This window comes from Anabrus simplex, chromosome 1, assembly GCF_040414725.1.
Source record: "Anabrus simplex isolate iqAnaSimp1 chromosome 1, ASM4041472v1, whole genome shotgun sequence".
Lineage (NCBI taxonomy): Eukaryota > Metazoa > Arthropoda > Insecta > Orthoptera > Tettigoniidae > Anabrus > Anabrus simplex.
Genome location: NC_090265.1, coordinates 201314048 through 201327547, shown reverse-complemented (window position 1 = coordinate 201327547; position 13500 = coordinate 201314048). Strand labels below are relative to the sequence as shown.

General features: G+C 39.2%; 1 protein-coding gene across 4 annotated transcripts in view; it reads left to right on the top strand.

Moving 5' to 3' along the window:
- LOC136885606 (homeotic protein antennapedia) overlaps positions 1 to 13266 on the top strand; it is a 488085-nt gene extending 474819 nt beyond the window's left edge. For 3 of the 4 annotated variants that reach the window (XM_067158282.2, XM_067158301.2, XM_067158292.2), the window contains one exon: positions 7732 to 13266. In XM_067158282.2, the coding sequence (XP_067014383.2) occupies positions 7732 to 7991 (260 nt within the window). In that variant the 3' untranslated portion in view covers positions 7992 to 13266. The remainder of the gene's footprint in view (positions 1 to 7731) is intronic. The other variant, XR_010861573.2, reaches the window with a different exon arrangement.
- The last annotated feature ends 234 nt before the right edge of the window (positions 13267 to 13500 follow it).

Below are 13500 nucleotides of genomic sequence, written 5' to 3'. Positions count from 1 at the left end.
TCCTCCAGAACAAATTACCGACACCTTGGCGTCTCCTAAAACCTTAAAAGTAGTTAGCGGGACGTAAATCCAATAACATGATTCTTCTTCTTCTTTTTATTATTATTACAATTGGCTTTACGTCGAACCGACAGGGATAGGTCTTATGACGAAGATTGGACAGGAAAGACCTATGTGATGGAAGGAAGTGGCCGTGTCTTCATTAAGATACAGCTCCGGCATTTGCCTCATGTGAAAATGGGAAACCTTGGAAAACCATCTTCAGGGCTGCCGACAATGAGACTCGAACCAACTATCTCCCGAAGATAAGCTCACAGGTGAGCGCCCGTAACCGCACGGCCAACTCACTCGGTTTTTGAATTATTATTATTATTATTATTATTATTATTATTATTATTATTATTATTATTATTATTATTATTATTATTATTATCATCATCTGTTTACCCTCCAGGGTCGGTTTTTCCCTCGGACACAGCGAGGGATCCCACCTCTACCGCCTCAAGGGCAGTGTCCTGGAGCTTCAGACTCTTGGTCGGGGATACAACTGGGGAGAATGACCAGTACCTCGCCCAGGCGGCCTCACCTGCTATGCTGAACAGGGGCCTTGTGGAGGGATGGGAAGATTGGAAGGGATAGGCAAGGAAGAGGGAAGGAAGCGGCCGTGGCCTTATGTTAGGTACCATCCCGGCATTCGCCTGGAGGAGAAGTGGGAAACCACGGAAAACCACTTTCAGGATGGCTGAGGTGGGAATCGAACCCACCTCTACTCAGTTGACCTCCCGAGGCTGAGTGGACTCCGTTCCAGCCCTCATACCACTTTTCAAATTTCGTGGCAGAGCCGGGAATCGAACTCGGGCCTCCGGGGGTGGCAGCTAATCACGCTGACCACTACACCACAGAGGCGGACTATTGTTATTATTATTATTATTATTATTATTATTATTATTATTATTATTATTATAAAAGTAAACGCGTGTCCTCATCCTGAGGTGGTGCAGCTCTTTTCAGGCACACCCCCGTTGGAGGTGAGCTGCATGTACCATTTCAACCACATACCAGCCCTCCTGCCATTCTTAAATTCCTGGCAGTACCGGGAATCGAACCCGGGCCCCCGAGGGTGGCAGCTAATAACACTAACCGTTACGCTACGTAGGCGGACATTATTATTATTATATGTATGTACATAGGCCTAACTTGATATCACGGTTATAGCAATGGAGTCTTACGTATTTTACGTAGAGTTAGAACGACAAGTTTGCTGCATTTTATTATAGAAATTTCAAATGCTTTTTCTCGTGGATTCGAACCTCGGCCGCTTTGATAAGAAGTCAGTGCAATCGACCATCACGCCCTAAAGTGAACAATACAGTGTAGTTTAGACTATTTCAAGATTTTCTTCAGCCTATCCTAGGTATTCCTTGAGCCACCCTGGCACTGGTTTGGCTTCGGCCAGTGTGAAAATTCCACCCTGGCATCCACTGGGATTCGATCTTCTCCTCTTCTACTATTTATGTAGAAAGCAAGTGGCAATTGGAAAAAAATCGCCCATCTCAAGTTCTGATAATTTATGTGGTAGATTATTTACACCCAGAGTTGAACTTTATTTTCTGGCTCCTGGGTACAATGAAAATGAAATGTCGTATGGCTTTTAGTGCCAGGATATCCCAGAACGGGTTCGGCTCGCCAGGTGCAGGTCTTTTTATTTGACTCCCGAAGGCGACCTGCGCGTCGTGATGAGGATGAAATGATAATGAAGACAACACATACACCCAGCCCCCGTGCCGTAGGAATTAACCAATTAAGGCTTAAATCCCCGACCCGGCCGGGAATCGAACCCGGGACCCTCAGAACCGAAGGCCAGTACGCTGACCGTTCAGCCAACGAGTCGGACCCTGGGTACAATGATCAGCGTGCTAGCTTTCGGTCAAGGGTTTCTAAATTCGTTTCCCGGCCGGGCTGGGAATTTTGACTGCGAATGGTTAATTCCTCTGGGATGGGGACTGGGTGTAGTCCTGTGTGTTCGGCCATGCAATCTACATACAACACATCATACTACCAAACTTCACAAAGCACACATTAATGAATACATCTCTCTACATTGGGTTGGCGTAAGGAAGGACGTCCGACACAAAAATGGGCTAAATCCAGATCACTAGTGGACGCCAATAAACTTCGTAAAAGACCACAGTTGCACCATTGCGTTATAGCCTTTTGCAACGTGATAATTAAAGAAATCCGACCTATCATGGAGTAAATTAAAGTAAACTCTTGTCTTCGCCTTGAGGTGGTGTAGCTTGTTTTAGGCACACCCAAAATGGAGGTGAACGGCATGCACCAAGCCCTCCTGCCAGTCTTAAATTTCTGGAAGTACCGGGAATCGAATCTGGGCCACCGAGGACGGCAGATAGTAGTGCTAACCGTTACGCTACGGAGGGGGACTATCATGCAGTTAAAATGCTGAAGGGACATGAAATACCGTACAAGAAGATGAGCTCTCTAGGCTTGTAAAACCCAATACGGTCAGGTTTGAAACGTAACAAGCTGTCCAATGGGGACAGATGGTATAGACGGCAAAGAGATTCTGACGCGAATACGTTGAAGCGATACTAGATCCTGCTGCACGTGATCACCATGCTGATCTAAAGAAGGCGATCTGGGGGCATCTAACAAGTCAGTATGGGTGCAAACATAACAGACAAATGTCATAGACAATGACATGCAAGACGTAGATTGCAAGGTTATTTTTTTAATTTTTACCCATTACGATGATCATACGAGGTGGCTCTTCGTGCCATAACATCGCGCTTTACAACTGTCAATGAAGAGTGAATTTCATCCCTACTCCAGATTCTTAAACGGTGGTCTCATTCCAGAGATACAATTCATTGTCACGCAGAGAGCGAACGTTCGATGGTGTGTTAAGTGTACATATCGTAAAGGACGTGAAATAGAATTTTGCTTTTGTGAGTAGCTCTTATGTTGCCACCATCTTCTTCTCACTACCATTCGTTGCACCGCTTCTTGCCACGGTTGTTCACAGCAGGTCTGACGGACAGGGCAGGTAGAAAATAAAGAAGAAACGGGAGGATGAAAAGAGTGGTCCTAACCAATTATGATTCGTCAGTTCGTTTCATTGTTCCAGACACTAATTGCTGTCCAATCAGAGTCCTTAGAATGATTGTCTACGGGTGATTTTTTTCTCGTTCCTTTTACATTCTTTGGTTTGAAAGAAGAACAAGAAAAAAAGAAGGTATCGCTCCAAGAAATTACACAACTCTTGCAGATGAAGATGAACACTGACTGCAGGGGATGTTATTAGCTTACAGGAATTCTGATGTTTTAACAAAGAACTTGAGAAGTAAGAAAAAAATTTATTCCACGACTTTTTGTGGCGACATATATAATTTTTCCTCCTGTTATATCAGGTAACGTGCTTTTCATAAATATTAAGTTAGAGATTTAAGCAGTCTTCATGCGGCAGTGGGAACGGTAGCATTATGGAGTATACGTTGTATGGTTTCTAAATCAGATCGTGGAGGCAACTTTGATTAATGTGCCGGTAGTGTTTAAATGTAGTGGCTGTCATAGGACTGTACACATTACATCAGAGGTTAGTTCTTTCATGTCGAGAAATCTTGCAACCCGTAGAACATGAGACATAATATAGGATGGCTCGTTTATACAAACTTCCCACCTACATTCTTTCTTAACTATCGAGCAACTGTTTTAATCTTAGAGGCGACTACTTATGTTCAAACTGAAGGTGTCCTCAGGTGTTGCCACTTAAACGATACTAACAGTGACTCCCGAGAGTCAGGACACACAGGTGATTGTGAAGACTTGATGCTAGTTTACACCTGGCGAGTACTCGACCGAGACATTCCCTTAATTACTCCGCCAAACACCAGTCTGCAGAGAGTGGGTGTTTACACGCATAGCAGATTTTGAGCGAGGGACTTCACTTTCGACTTAGTGCAGTCATGGACGTTTGCAGCAATGAGCCGTCGTCATTAATTGACTAGAATAAAAAATATTTTCCAGGATTACCAAACCAAACTCTATGGTGCAACATCCCCGAAGGCCTGCAGATTATGAGGTGTCGTGTGGTCAGCACGACGAATTCCCTCGGCCGTTATTCTTGGCTTTCTTCACCGGAACTACTATCTCACCATCAAATAGCTCCTCATTGTACTCATGTAGTCTGAGCGGAACTCGAATGAGCCCTCATATCCAGGTAAAGATCCCTGAGCTGGCCGGAAATCGAACCCGGGGCCTCTGGGTAATAGGGAGGCCGCGGAGCTGGCCCTTCCAGAATTACGCCAGACGTATGATTTTTACTTTGACTGAACCAAATAATCAGTGGCGGCTTCTCGCCATCAGACTGGGAGTGCTGCAGACCTCTCTAACAGAGAAGTGTTGGAGCTATATACACCCGATGAGGTTTCGTAATGACATTGGTAAGGGAAAGCCTCTAGATTACCTCAGTAGTGTAGCAACTTAAACATCTGAGAGCAGCCCTCTCACACCCATTTGGGCCGGCCACCGATGCAGTGGAAGATGGGTACCGGAGGGTGATTGCTTGCTGATTCTAGTTTGAAGGGGCCTAACATCTAGGTCATACGTTCAGTTGGTGAAAGAACAGAAATGGATGTTTACTGGAACTTAGATCTTAAGAAGGTGTACTCAGGCTTAAGAAGGAGTACTCACGAATCTTGAATTGGACATCTTCAAGAACAGGATATTTAGGCTACATGAGAACGAATAGGGCCTATAGAATAATTTGATATGTTATTGTAAAATATAACTGAAAAATTCAACGGTTAGACGTTGGTATGAAGGAAGCTGTGTCAGTTAGAATTAAGTTGCAAGTGGCTCTTTCCTTTTTTTTTTTTTTCCAACAGGGAATGTCTTTGGTGGTTCCACAGTCCGTCCCGTCTTCGAGCCCATTTTACGTGTCACTTTGTAAATCATTGCACGGAACACAGGGAACGTTTAACATACGCTCCCAGCATTCGTCAATAAGCAACTGTTCACACTGGTCAAATATGTCAGTGAGTATATTGCTACAGGTGGTGAGGGCATCCACTCGCCCAAGAAGATAGAAACGATTTCTATTCACTCCTTTCTTAATCCGTTCACCCTCAAGGTTTGTTTTTTTCCTCAGACTCAGCGAGGAGTCCCACATCTACCATATCAGGGGCAGTGTCATGGAAAGTGTGAATTTGGATAGGGGGTGGGGGTGGGTACAACTGGGGATGAGGACCAGTACCTGTACCAGGCTGCCTCACCTGCTGTGGTGAACAGGGGCCTTGTGTGGGGAAGGAAGCGACCGTCGTCTTACTTTAGGTACCATCCCGGCATTTGTCTGGAAGAGAAGTGAGAAACCACGGAAAACCACTTCGAGGATGACTGAGGTGGGAATCTAACCTCCCTCTACTCAGTTGAACTCCCGAGGCTGAGTGGACCCCGTTCCAACCCTTGAACCACTTTTTCAAATTTAGTGGCAGAACCGGGAATCGAACCCGGATCTCTTGAGGTGGGAGCTAATTACGCTAATCATTGCACTACAGGGGCGGATTCTATTTACTCAATCGGCAAATTTCCTCGCACATTTCTCGGTCGAGTGAAGAAGTATTCGTCCGAATAAACAATAATGTAAAATCCCTACCTGTTCTAAACAAGCAGATTCCCTTCGTAGCCTTTTTCATTGTATGAATAGCTTTCCAGATCTTTTATTAGCGATAACCGCCCGTTTTAGTTGCTGGCCCCACGTTCGGGGGGTAGCGTGACTGATTCTTACCCGGAGGACCCAGGTTCGATTCAGGGTCAAGTCAGGTATCTTTACTGATTGGATTCAAATTCAAATTCAAATTTTTACTGGTTGGAGATCCACTCGACCTACGTGATTACAATTGAGGAGCTAACTGAGATGGTAACCCTGGTCTAGGAAACCAAAAATAACGGCCGAGATGATTCGTCGCACTGCGTCACTTCGTAATCCGCAGGCCTTCGGGCTTAGTAGCGGTCGCTTGGTAGGCCAAGGCTCGTCAAGGCGGTAATGCTATGGGGTTTTGATTTTGAGTTTCTCTATTCTGATATTCAACCGATGATTTAGAGCCCCGGGTTCTATCATTCATTCTGCACTTTCATAACAAACCTGTTAATCAAATTTCTCATTCTGAGCTCTATTGTCTCTGCCAAGAAAACAAACTCATTATACATACAGTTCATTAAGTGCCTTGACTGACCAAGACGACTGATTCCACTCAGCGGTCTGCTGATATTTGACTACTGTCAGTGTAGAGAGTTCCTCAGCCGTATTTCCTGGCTTTCATGATCGAATCCCCTACCTCTAATATCACGCATCTCCTTAGTTAGTCTTACGAGGTTGAGTGAATCATATTTCAAACCTCAGTCCCAAATGAATATCGTTGATCTGGCCGGGAATACAGCGAGCATTAGTCGTCACTACGGCAAAAACATTCTTTTTTACAATTTGCTTTACGTCGCACCGACACTGATAGGTCTTATGGCGACGATGGGACAGGAAAGCATTAGGAGTGGGAAGGAATCGGCCGTGGCCTTAATTAAAGTACATCCCCAGCATTCGCCTGGTGTGAAAAGGAGAAACCACGGAAAACCATCTTCAAGGCTGCCGGCAGTGGGGCTCGAACCCACTATCTCCCGGATGCAAGCTCACAGCTGCGCGCCCCTAACTGCACGGCCAATTCGCCCTGTCGTGGCCAAAACAAGTAGGCCTGTAGATTAACCAGCCCGTCGATTTCATGTTCGTGTCCATGAGTCCTCCTAATTTATGTGAAATCCAAATCACAGAGACGTGAGATTTCGTTTCAAAAATCCAAATTGTTTTGGTAAGGATTCTAACCGCGGCCGCTTTCATGTGAATTCAGTGACAGTACCACTCGCCAATCACGACCCTTCACTACATCAAGCCGCGTGGTGGCTATTATAATCAGGGCGTCAAGTCCTCATGATCTGACACGGTTGTAGTCCAGTTGGTGAAAACATATCACCATCAGAATGTCTGCTGGCAGGATATGAGAAATGGTTGTATACGATTTCTAATCGTTAGATTGCGTGTCAAAACCCTGGATTAAATTCCAAATTTCTCCACAGTGTTCTTATGGAGTGGGGCATATGATGCGATTGATGGTGAGTCGTGCGTCGGATGCTTCATGCGTTGCGCAGATCTCTTGAATTGGATGGTGAGGTCGTCGTGAGAACGACTTCTACGCATAGTGCGGATATAATCGCCTACTCCAAAATTTCCGGATGTTGGCTAATAATAATCGATTGTAAAATCCGTCTTGAACATGACAATGAAAAAAGCGGCGGCTGTTACCAGTGAATATAAGGCAATATATGACCTAAGAACCTCATACTTCATGGAGAAGTACAACCTGGGAAGCACGTGTGTTATCGGTCCCCGCCAGCTAAACACTTTGCTACTTGGTGGGAGCTCTCGCAGACCTGTAGCAGTAGGATTCAAGAGAGTGTGCGTTGCGCATTCTGGAGAACACCACGGATATGCGAATATTGGAACAAATTCATGAGTGGTTTTAACTACATTTTGTACGTTTCCGGCCAATTAAGCATTTCACTGAAGATTCTTTGATAACTCAGGATACATTTCACATTGTGAAACATTATGTTTTATGTTCTAAAATAATCGCAGTCTAAATATGTGTGTTTCTTTGTTTGTTACAGAGAGGAAAAGGGGGCGCCAAACCTACACCCGCTACCAGACATTGGAACTGGAGAAGGAGTTTCACTTCAACCGCTATCTGACGCGACGGCGACGTATAGAGATAGCGCACGCGCTGTGCCTCACCGAGCGACAGATCAAGATCTGGTTCCAGAACCGGCGGATGAAGTGGAAGAAGGAAAACAAATCGAAACCCGACGTTGGTCAAAATGGTGAAGGAAATGCAGGTTCAGACATTACCCCTCAAACGTCACCGCAGTGAAATGAAGAAGTGTAAAAAATAATAATATGAGAAGGAATACAAAAGAAAATAGTCCACCCCCTTATGCCCCCTCTATTTATATATATATATAGTCATTATATTTAAAGAAATATGGACATGAATTGAAATAATACATTTGAAATACTTGCGGAACCAAATAATATATTCGCCTAGAATGTTAATGAACGTGATGTGCAAACAAGAAAATTAACTTCTTAACACTAAATGGTGATACAATTAAGTGTAAACCACATAACCACAAAAACCTCCGGCTTCTTGTAATATTTTCTCAATCCTTTGTTCTCTCCAGTCGCATTTCATTCTCTTTCAAAGCTCTCTAAAATTTTCCCATGACAGATAGGCCTACGAAAAATTATAAAATCGAGCTCTTACGCAAACGTCAGGACATTAGGTTCAAAATACATTATTTAACAGATCTTTTGTAAACTGAATAGCATTACAAGTTCTTTATCCTTCAAATAAAAATGACCATGAAAATTAAGAATACATCTCCTCAGGATAAAGTTAGTATCGAGCAGACGGCAGCTCTACAAGTGAAATGAAAGGCATTGTCAATCAGTGTAATGAATGAAATTCCATTAGAGCTGGAAATAAATCTCCAAACAATCGCACTAAATTCTGATTTGAATTTAATTATACATTTTCTAAAATGTGTTTGTACCATTGGCCGACTTATGAAATGACATACACGGCTTTTAACTACCTTATTTAAGCTTTATTTCAGTGAAAACTGAGGTCACCTCTGAGTGTATTATTTCAGTGTGTGATAACTGTTCCGCAAATAGGAAGTGTGAACATGAGTATCACGTTGTATCCATCCACAGTTCAATATTTAAACGAATAAACTCTACCCCATGTTTCTAGTGGTGATAAACATATTTGAGTTGCAAAATTTCGAGTTCATCAACGCTGTTTCAGAATTATAATAACATAAGTATTGTGTTAAATTCATGATATTAACAGTAAAGTCAGGTCGTTTAAAGTGTCAAGAGAAGATTTAAACAGTGAATTCAACTGGTGCAACTCATGAAGAAATGTTTGCTCTTGAAGAGATAGGTCTACGTTCTGTTCCAGTGTGTATTCTCAGTGTGAAAATTTCCGGTATTTTCATCTACTGTCAGCACCTTTTGTCGACAGATGTTCTTCAAATAATGTCTTTAAACCGTTCTGTACACCTCTTTTCTCTATATTCCATAAGCAGCAATTACTACAACAGTATTATCTTCATAGCCAACACTGGATTAGTCTCCTGCCATTCTGCTTTCATCGTTTTGAACGCCTTGGATCTCATCGTTGGATAACCCACTTCCATGTAAAGGTCAGTGGCCAACTCTCATTTCTTGGAACTTGTATGGAACAGTGAGCATCAAATGTACTTTGTCTTCTGACCAGGATGCGAAATTACTTTTGCCGATGTACAATACTCTTCAATACTGAATTGAAATGCTCAGGATGCTGTAAGGTTTACAGACAATAGTAGTCACACGGCCCATTTTAGTATTCCAGATTGAACAGACGTATGAAGGTAGTGAAAAAAATCATGATGCATATCTTCATTAATCTGCTCGATCTGAGATTATTCCAAAGCTGTTTTGGGTTCGTGAATGCTTATGAACACGAATAAAGTGCGGCGAACTGAAACATTAAAAATTGTTTGATTGTGAGTGGATGTGTGATTTTTTTTCAGTGCGTGTTTAAAAGTATATTTAAGAGTTTTTAAAATCAAGAGATCACTCTTGATTTTTCCTCTCTGTCATATTGTGTATTTTGGATTTCATTCTTTAGCGTGTGCGCGAGTGTGTAATTTACTATAAGATAAACATGAAAAAAACTGTTGAAGTTAAAAACAGCTGTAATGAAATGTTATATATATTAGACGCAATTAATACCAAGTCAAGAATGTCTAACGGACATTGAGATGACCAATATGTGAATTAACATTGGCAGAATTTTACTGTCATTGGAATATGAGTATTCATATATACATAAATATGACATGAGGAATTTTTATTCAGGTGTTATAAATAACAAATAGAGATGTTCATAATTATAAAATTATGATGTGCAATACCATAAATCGTATGCTATATATATAAAACGTAAAAGAAGTATTTGTAGAAAAGAAAGAGAGAATTATTATTAAAAGAATGCCAATATTTCAATGCAGGCAACTGAAAATACGAATAATAAACAATGAGGCATTAGAGTATTCTTAATTTTCATGAAAACTTGTATAGAAAAAAACTATTTTGAATGAATAATAACAAAAGGAAACATGAAATTAGCGAAGATGTTTACTTTTGTCTATTAAGTGCGATTATACCAAAGTAAATAATTATTTTCTTTATGTTATGTTATGCAATATCAATAGTGATGTACGTGTTGTGCTCGACAGTAACAAGGCTATTTATTTACTTCTCTTTGTAACTGATGACATTTAGAAAAAATACATTAATCATAGAATTCTGTGAATGATTTCAGAATTCTATGCAAATGATTCTGTCCGTTGGAATGTATCATCATGTTCTCCTCCAGAGCCTTTATCTTTGAATATTCATTTCCGTTCTCTTTCTATATTGCAATGAAAATTAAAATTAGAGAAGAAATGATCTTTAAAAATAAGCTATTTTGTATACCATTCACATTGATCCTCAATGAATCTAGACATACATTTCAGGCTAAGGAAACAGAATAAAATATATTGAGAATGTATTTAAAGATTTAAAAGTCACAAACATGATAATAGAAAATGTTTTTCCGTATAGAGATTTTTGTGAGTTATTGTATTATTAATCAAAGAAAAAACTGAGCAACTGAAATACGTACATTATGGCCTCCTTGCAGTTACACTTTTGAAATGTAACCAAGAGTAATGAAGTAAAAGAATTGTATACGTAACATACACTATTGTGATTCTATTTGAAGGCTAATAGGATCTATTAACGTCTTTATACACCAAGGAGTAGTCTAGATTTTTCTCTTTTGTTCAATAAAACACTGTAAAATGTGTACTATATAGATGGAAAGGATACTATAGATATAAATATTTTGTGCTGTGTTGATTATTGTAACCTTATATATATATGAAAACCTTCAATATAACATTATTTTGTTTCGTAACGGGATTTTCGTTCTCCCTGATATCATTATTTTAATAAATAACGATTTTTGTTCGTTCATAAAATATTTTGTATTATTTGAAAAATGTACATTTATATAAAATTATTTTTAATGAAAACAACTTACCTGAAGAATACCGATATATAAATATTGTAATATATTAATTATTTAAAATAGAATGGTGACATTATCGGTGGCCTTCGTTCGTTGTTTTTAAAATATCATTTTAATTATTTGTAATACTTCGTCGTATTTGTATAAAAATATTTCTTTTCGAGAAGTCCTGATAACTTGTGTGTCATGTCGCGTTCTGTAATATTAATATAAATATTGCAACAAGTAATACGTAAATAAATACAAAATATACAAAAAGTTCGAACACATTTGTCCCGCGTATTCTGAAGTTGGACTTACAGAAGATCGTTCGATGGAAAAAAGATAATTATTTTCTTTTGTCAAGTAGTACTGTCAAAACAAGTACTAGACACAGAGGTACCCCGTTGTTTGTAGAAAAGTCAATCATAAAGTATACAGCTCTTGTCAAATTCTGTTTTCGTAGTAATTAAAAGGAGAGAAACTTTCAGATATATATATAAGAGAAACAGGTCTTGTACGTGTGTGGTTATAATTTTTTTGTAGTAATTGTACAAAAATATAATAATAAAAATTTAAAAATCAAACAGTACATAAGGACAGTATTCTATTTTAAAAATCAAATCCAAACCACTCTCCCACCCATTACGAATCATCCTTTAAACAATGACACTTCCTAGAGTGTTTATTCTGGAATTTCCTTCGGCAGTGTGACACGGATTTTCTCGGGCTCGTCTCATTGACTAGCCCAGTGCAGTTCCTGTTGATAGCCGAATGGCTCTCAAAACTCAGATCCGCTTGTCGCATTCGAATAAAAAGAAAGTGCACGTTTGGCTTAAATCTTAATCAATGGGTCAGAATAACATTTATAAAATATTATTTTTATAAAATTACACAATAATTCCTGTTTAATGGACTTACTTAAATTTACTTTCGCGATGAAAATTATATTTCTTTATAATGCGGCCATGTAATGAGAAAAGATTAATCGTCATCAAAGACTGAGAGTAAAGTTGTATACAGTTTTCGTCAACATAAAAATGCAAATTCCCACCTTCTCAGAGAGTAGTCTGAACTTTTATAAAAGATTACGGCTCGTATCTAACACCGCATGATAAGTTAATAATCTGATATTTGTGGACACTTTGTGATAGCGAGCGAATTTTGTAATGCCGAGAAATTTTCAGGGATAGTAGAGGCAATATTCTTGAAATTAACAAGATTCGCAACTACCTTGACTATAGCCATTACGCGGCTTTTGCGAATGCATCCATACAATTTAACTATCAAATGTTTCTTATTTGTTGAAATAACATTAAAAATTCACAATGTCCTGACGATGCCTCTTAAAGTAGACACACACAGACATGTTCACTGGGAATCTATTATCATTTTTGAGCCGATATATAAATTGTATTAGATTTCACAAAGATATATACACCATGGCTAATTTATTGGGTTTATAAAATGTAGAGAATCAATAAAGAAAGGTTATTTTTTACACGATAAATCACTAAAAATGATAGAAGGTACTGCAGTTTCTTGAATTTGCAGAATCCTACAAAATGATAATGCATCCGGATATTATATTTTTCAAGGATCAAACAATTTATGTTCATAATTAAATCTTCTGTATAGATTTCGTTAGTAAGTTATAGCAGAACATTTCCCATACTATTTCCTACCCAATCTCAGTCTCTCATTACCATTTCAGTATGTCCGTGAATTTTCCAAATCGTTAGATTTTTGAACAGTTACATACATGCTCTTACTAGTATTTTATGTACCATATTAAATACCTCAATATTTTTGTGATTGACATTTATTTTCCTTAGAAATATTTTTTGTAGAATAATATTTTGTTTTCGAAGTGCAACGCAAAGTAGTAGTTGCTCTTGAATAGTCATATATGTATTCCCTCCCTAACAGAGGCAGTATAACAATATTATAGTGGTAGTATATCCAAGCCTGTCCAAAACAATGTGTTTGAAACAAAAAACATGAAAACAATAAAAATGTGGTTAAATATATAAAAATGATATTCCTATATTTTGTTTTAACGTTCTCATTATTTTATTCAACCTTTTCATTACCAAGTAGGGATCCCAAGAATAGAAAACCAAATTATTGAAAAGTATATGAGATAAACTTAACTGCAATCTTCCTTCATGTAGTCTATTGGTAATGGTATGAGCATTTTAACTTTGAATTCATTTACTCAGTGATTTAAACCTAATTAAACATTCATTTTATCATTTCGAAACGAAAGATATAA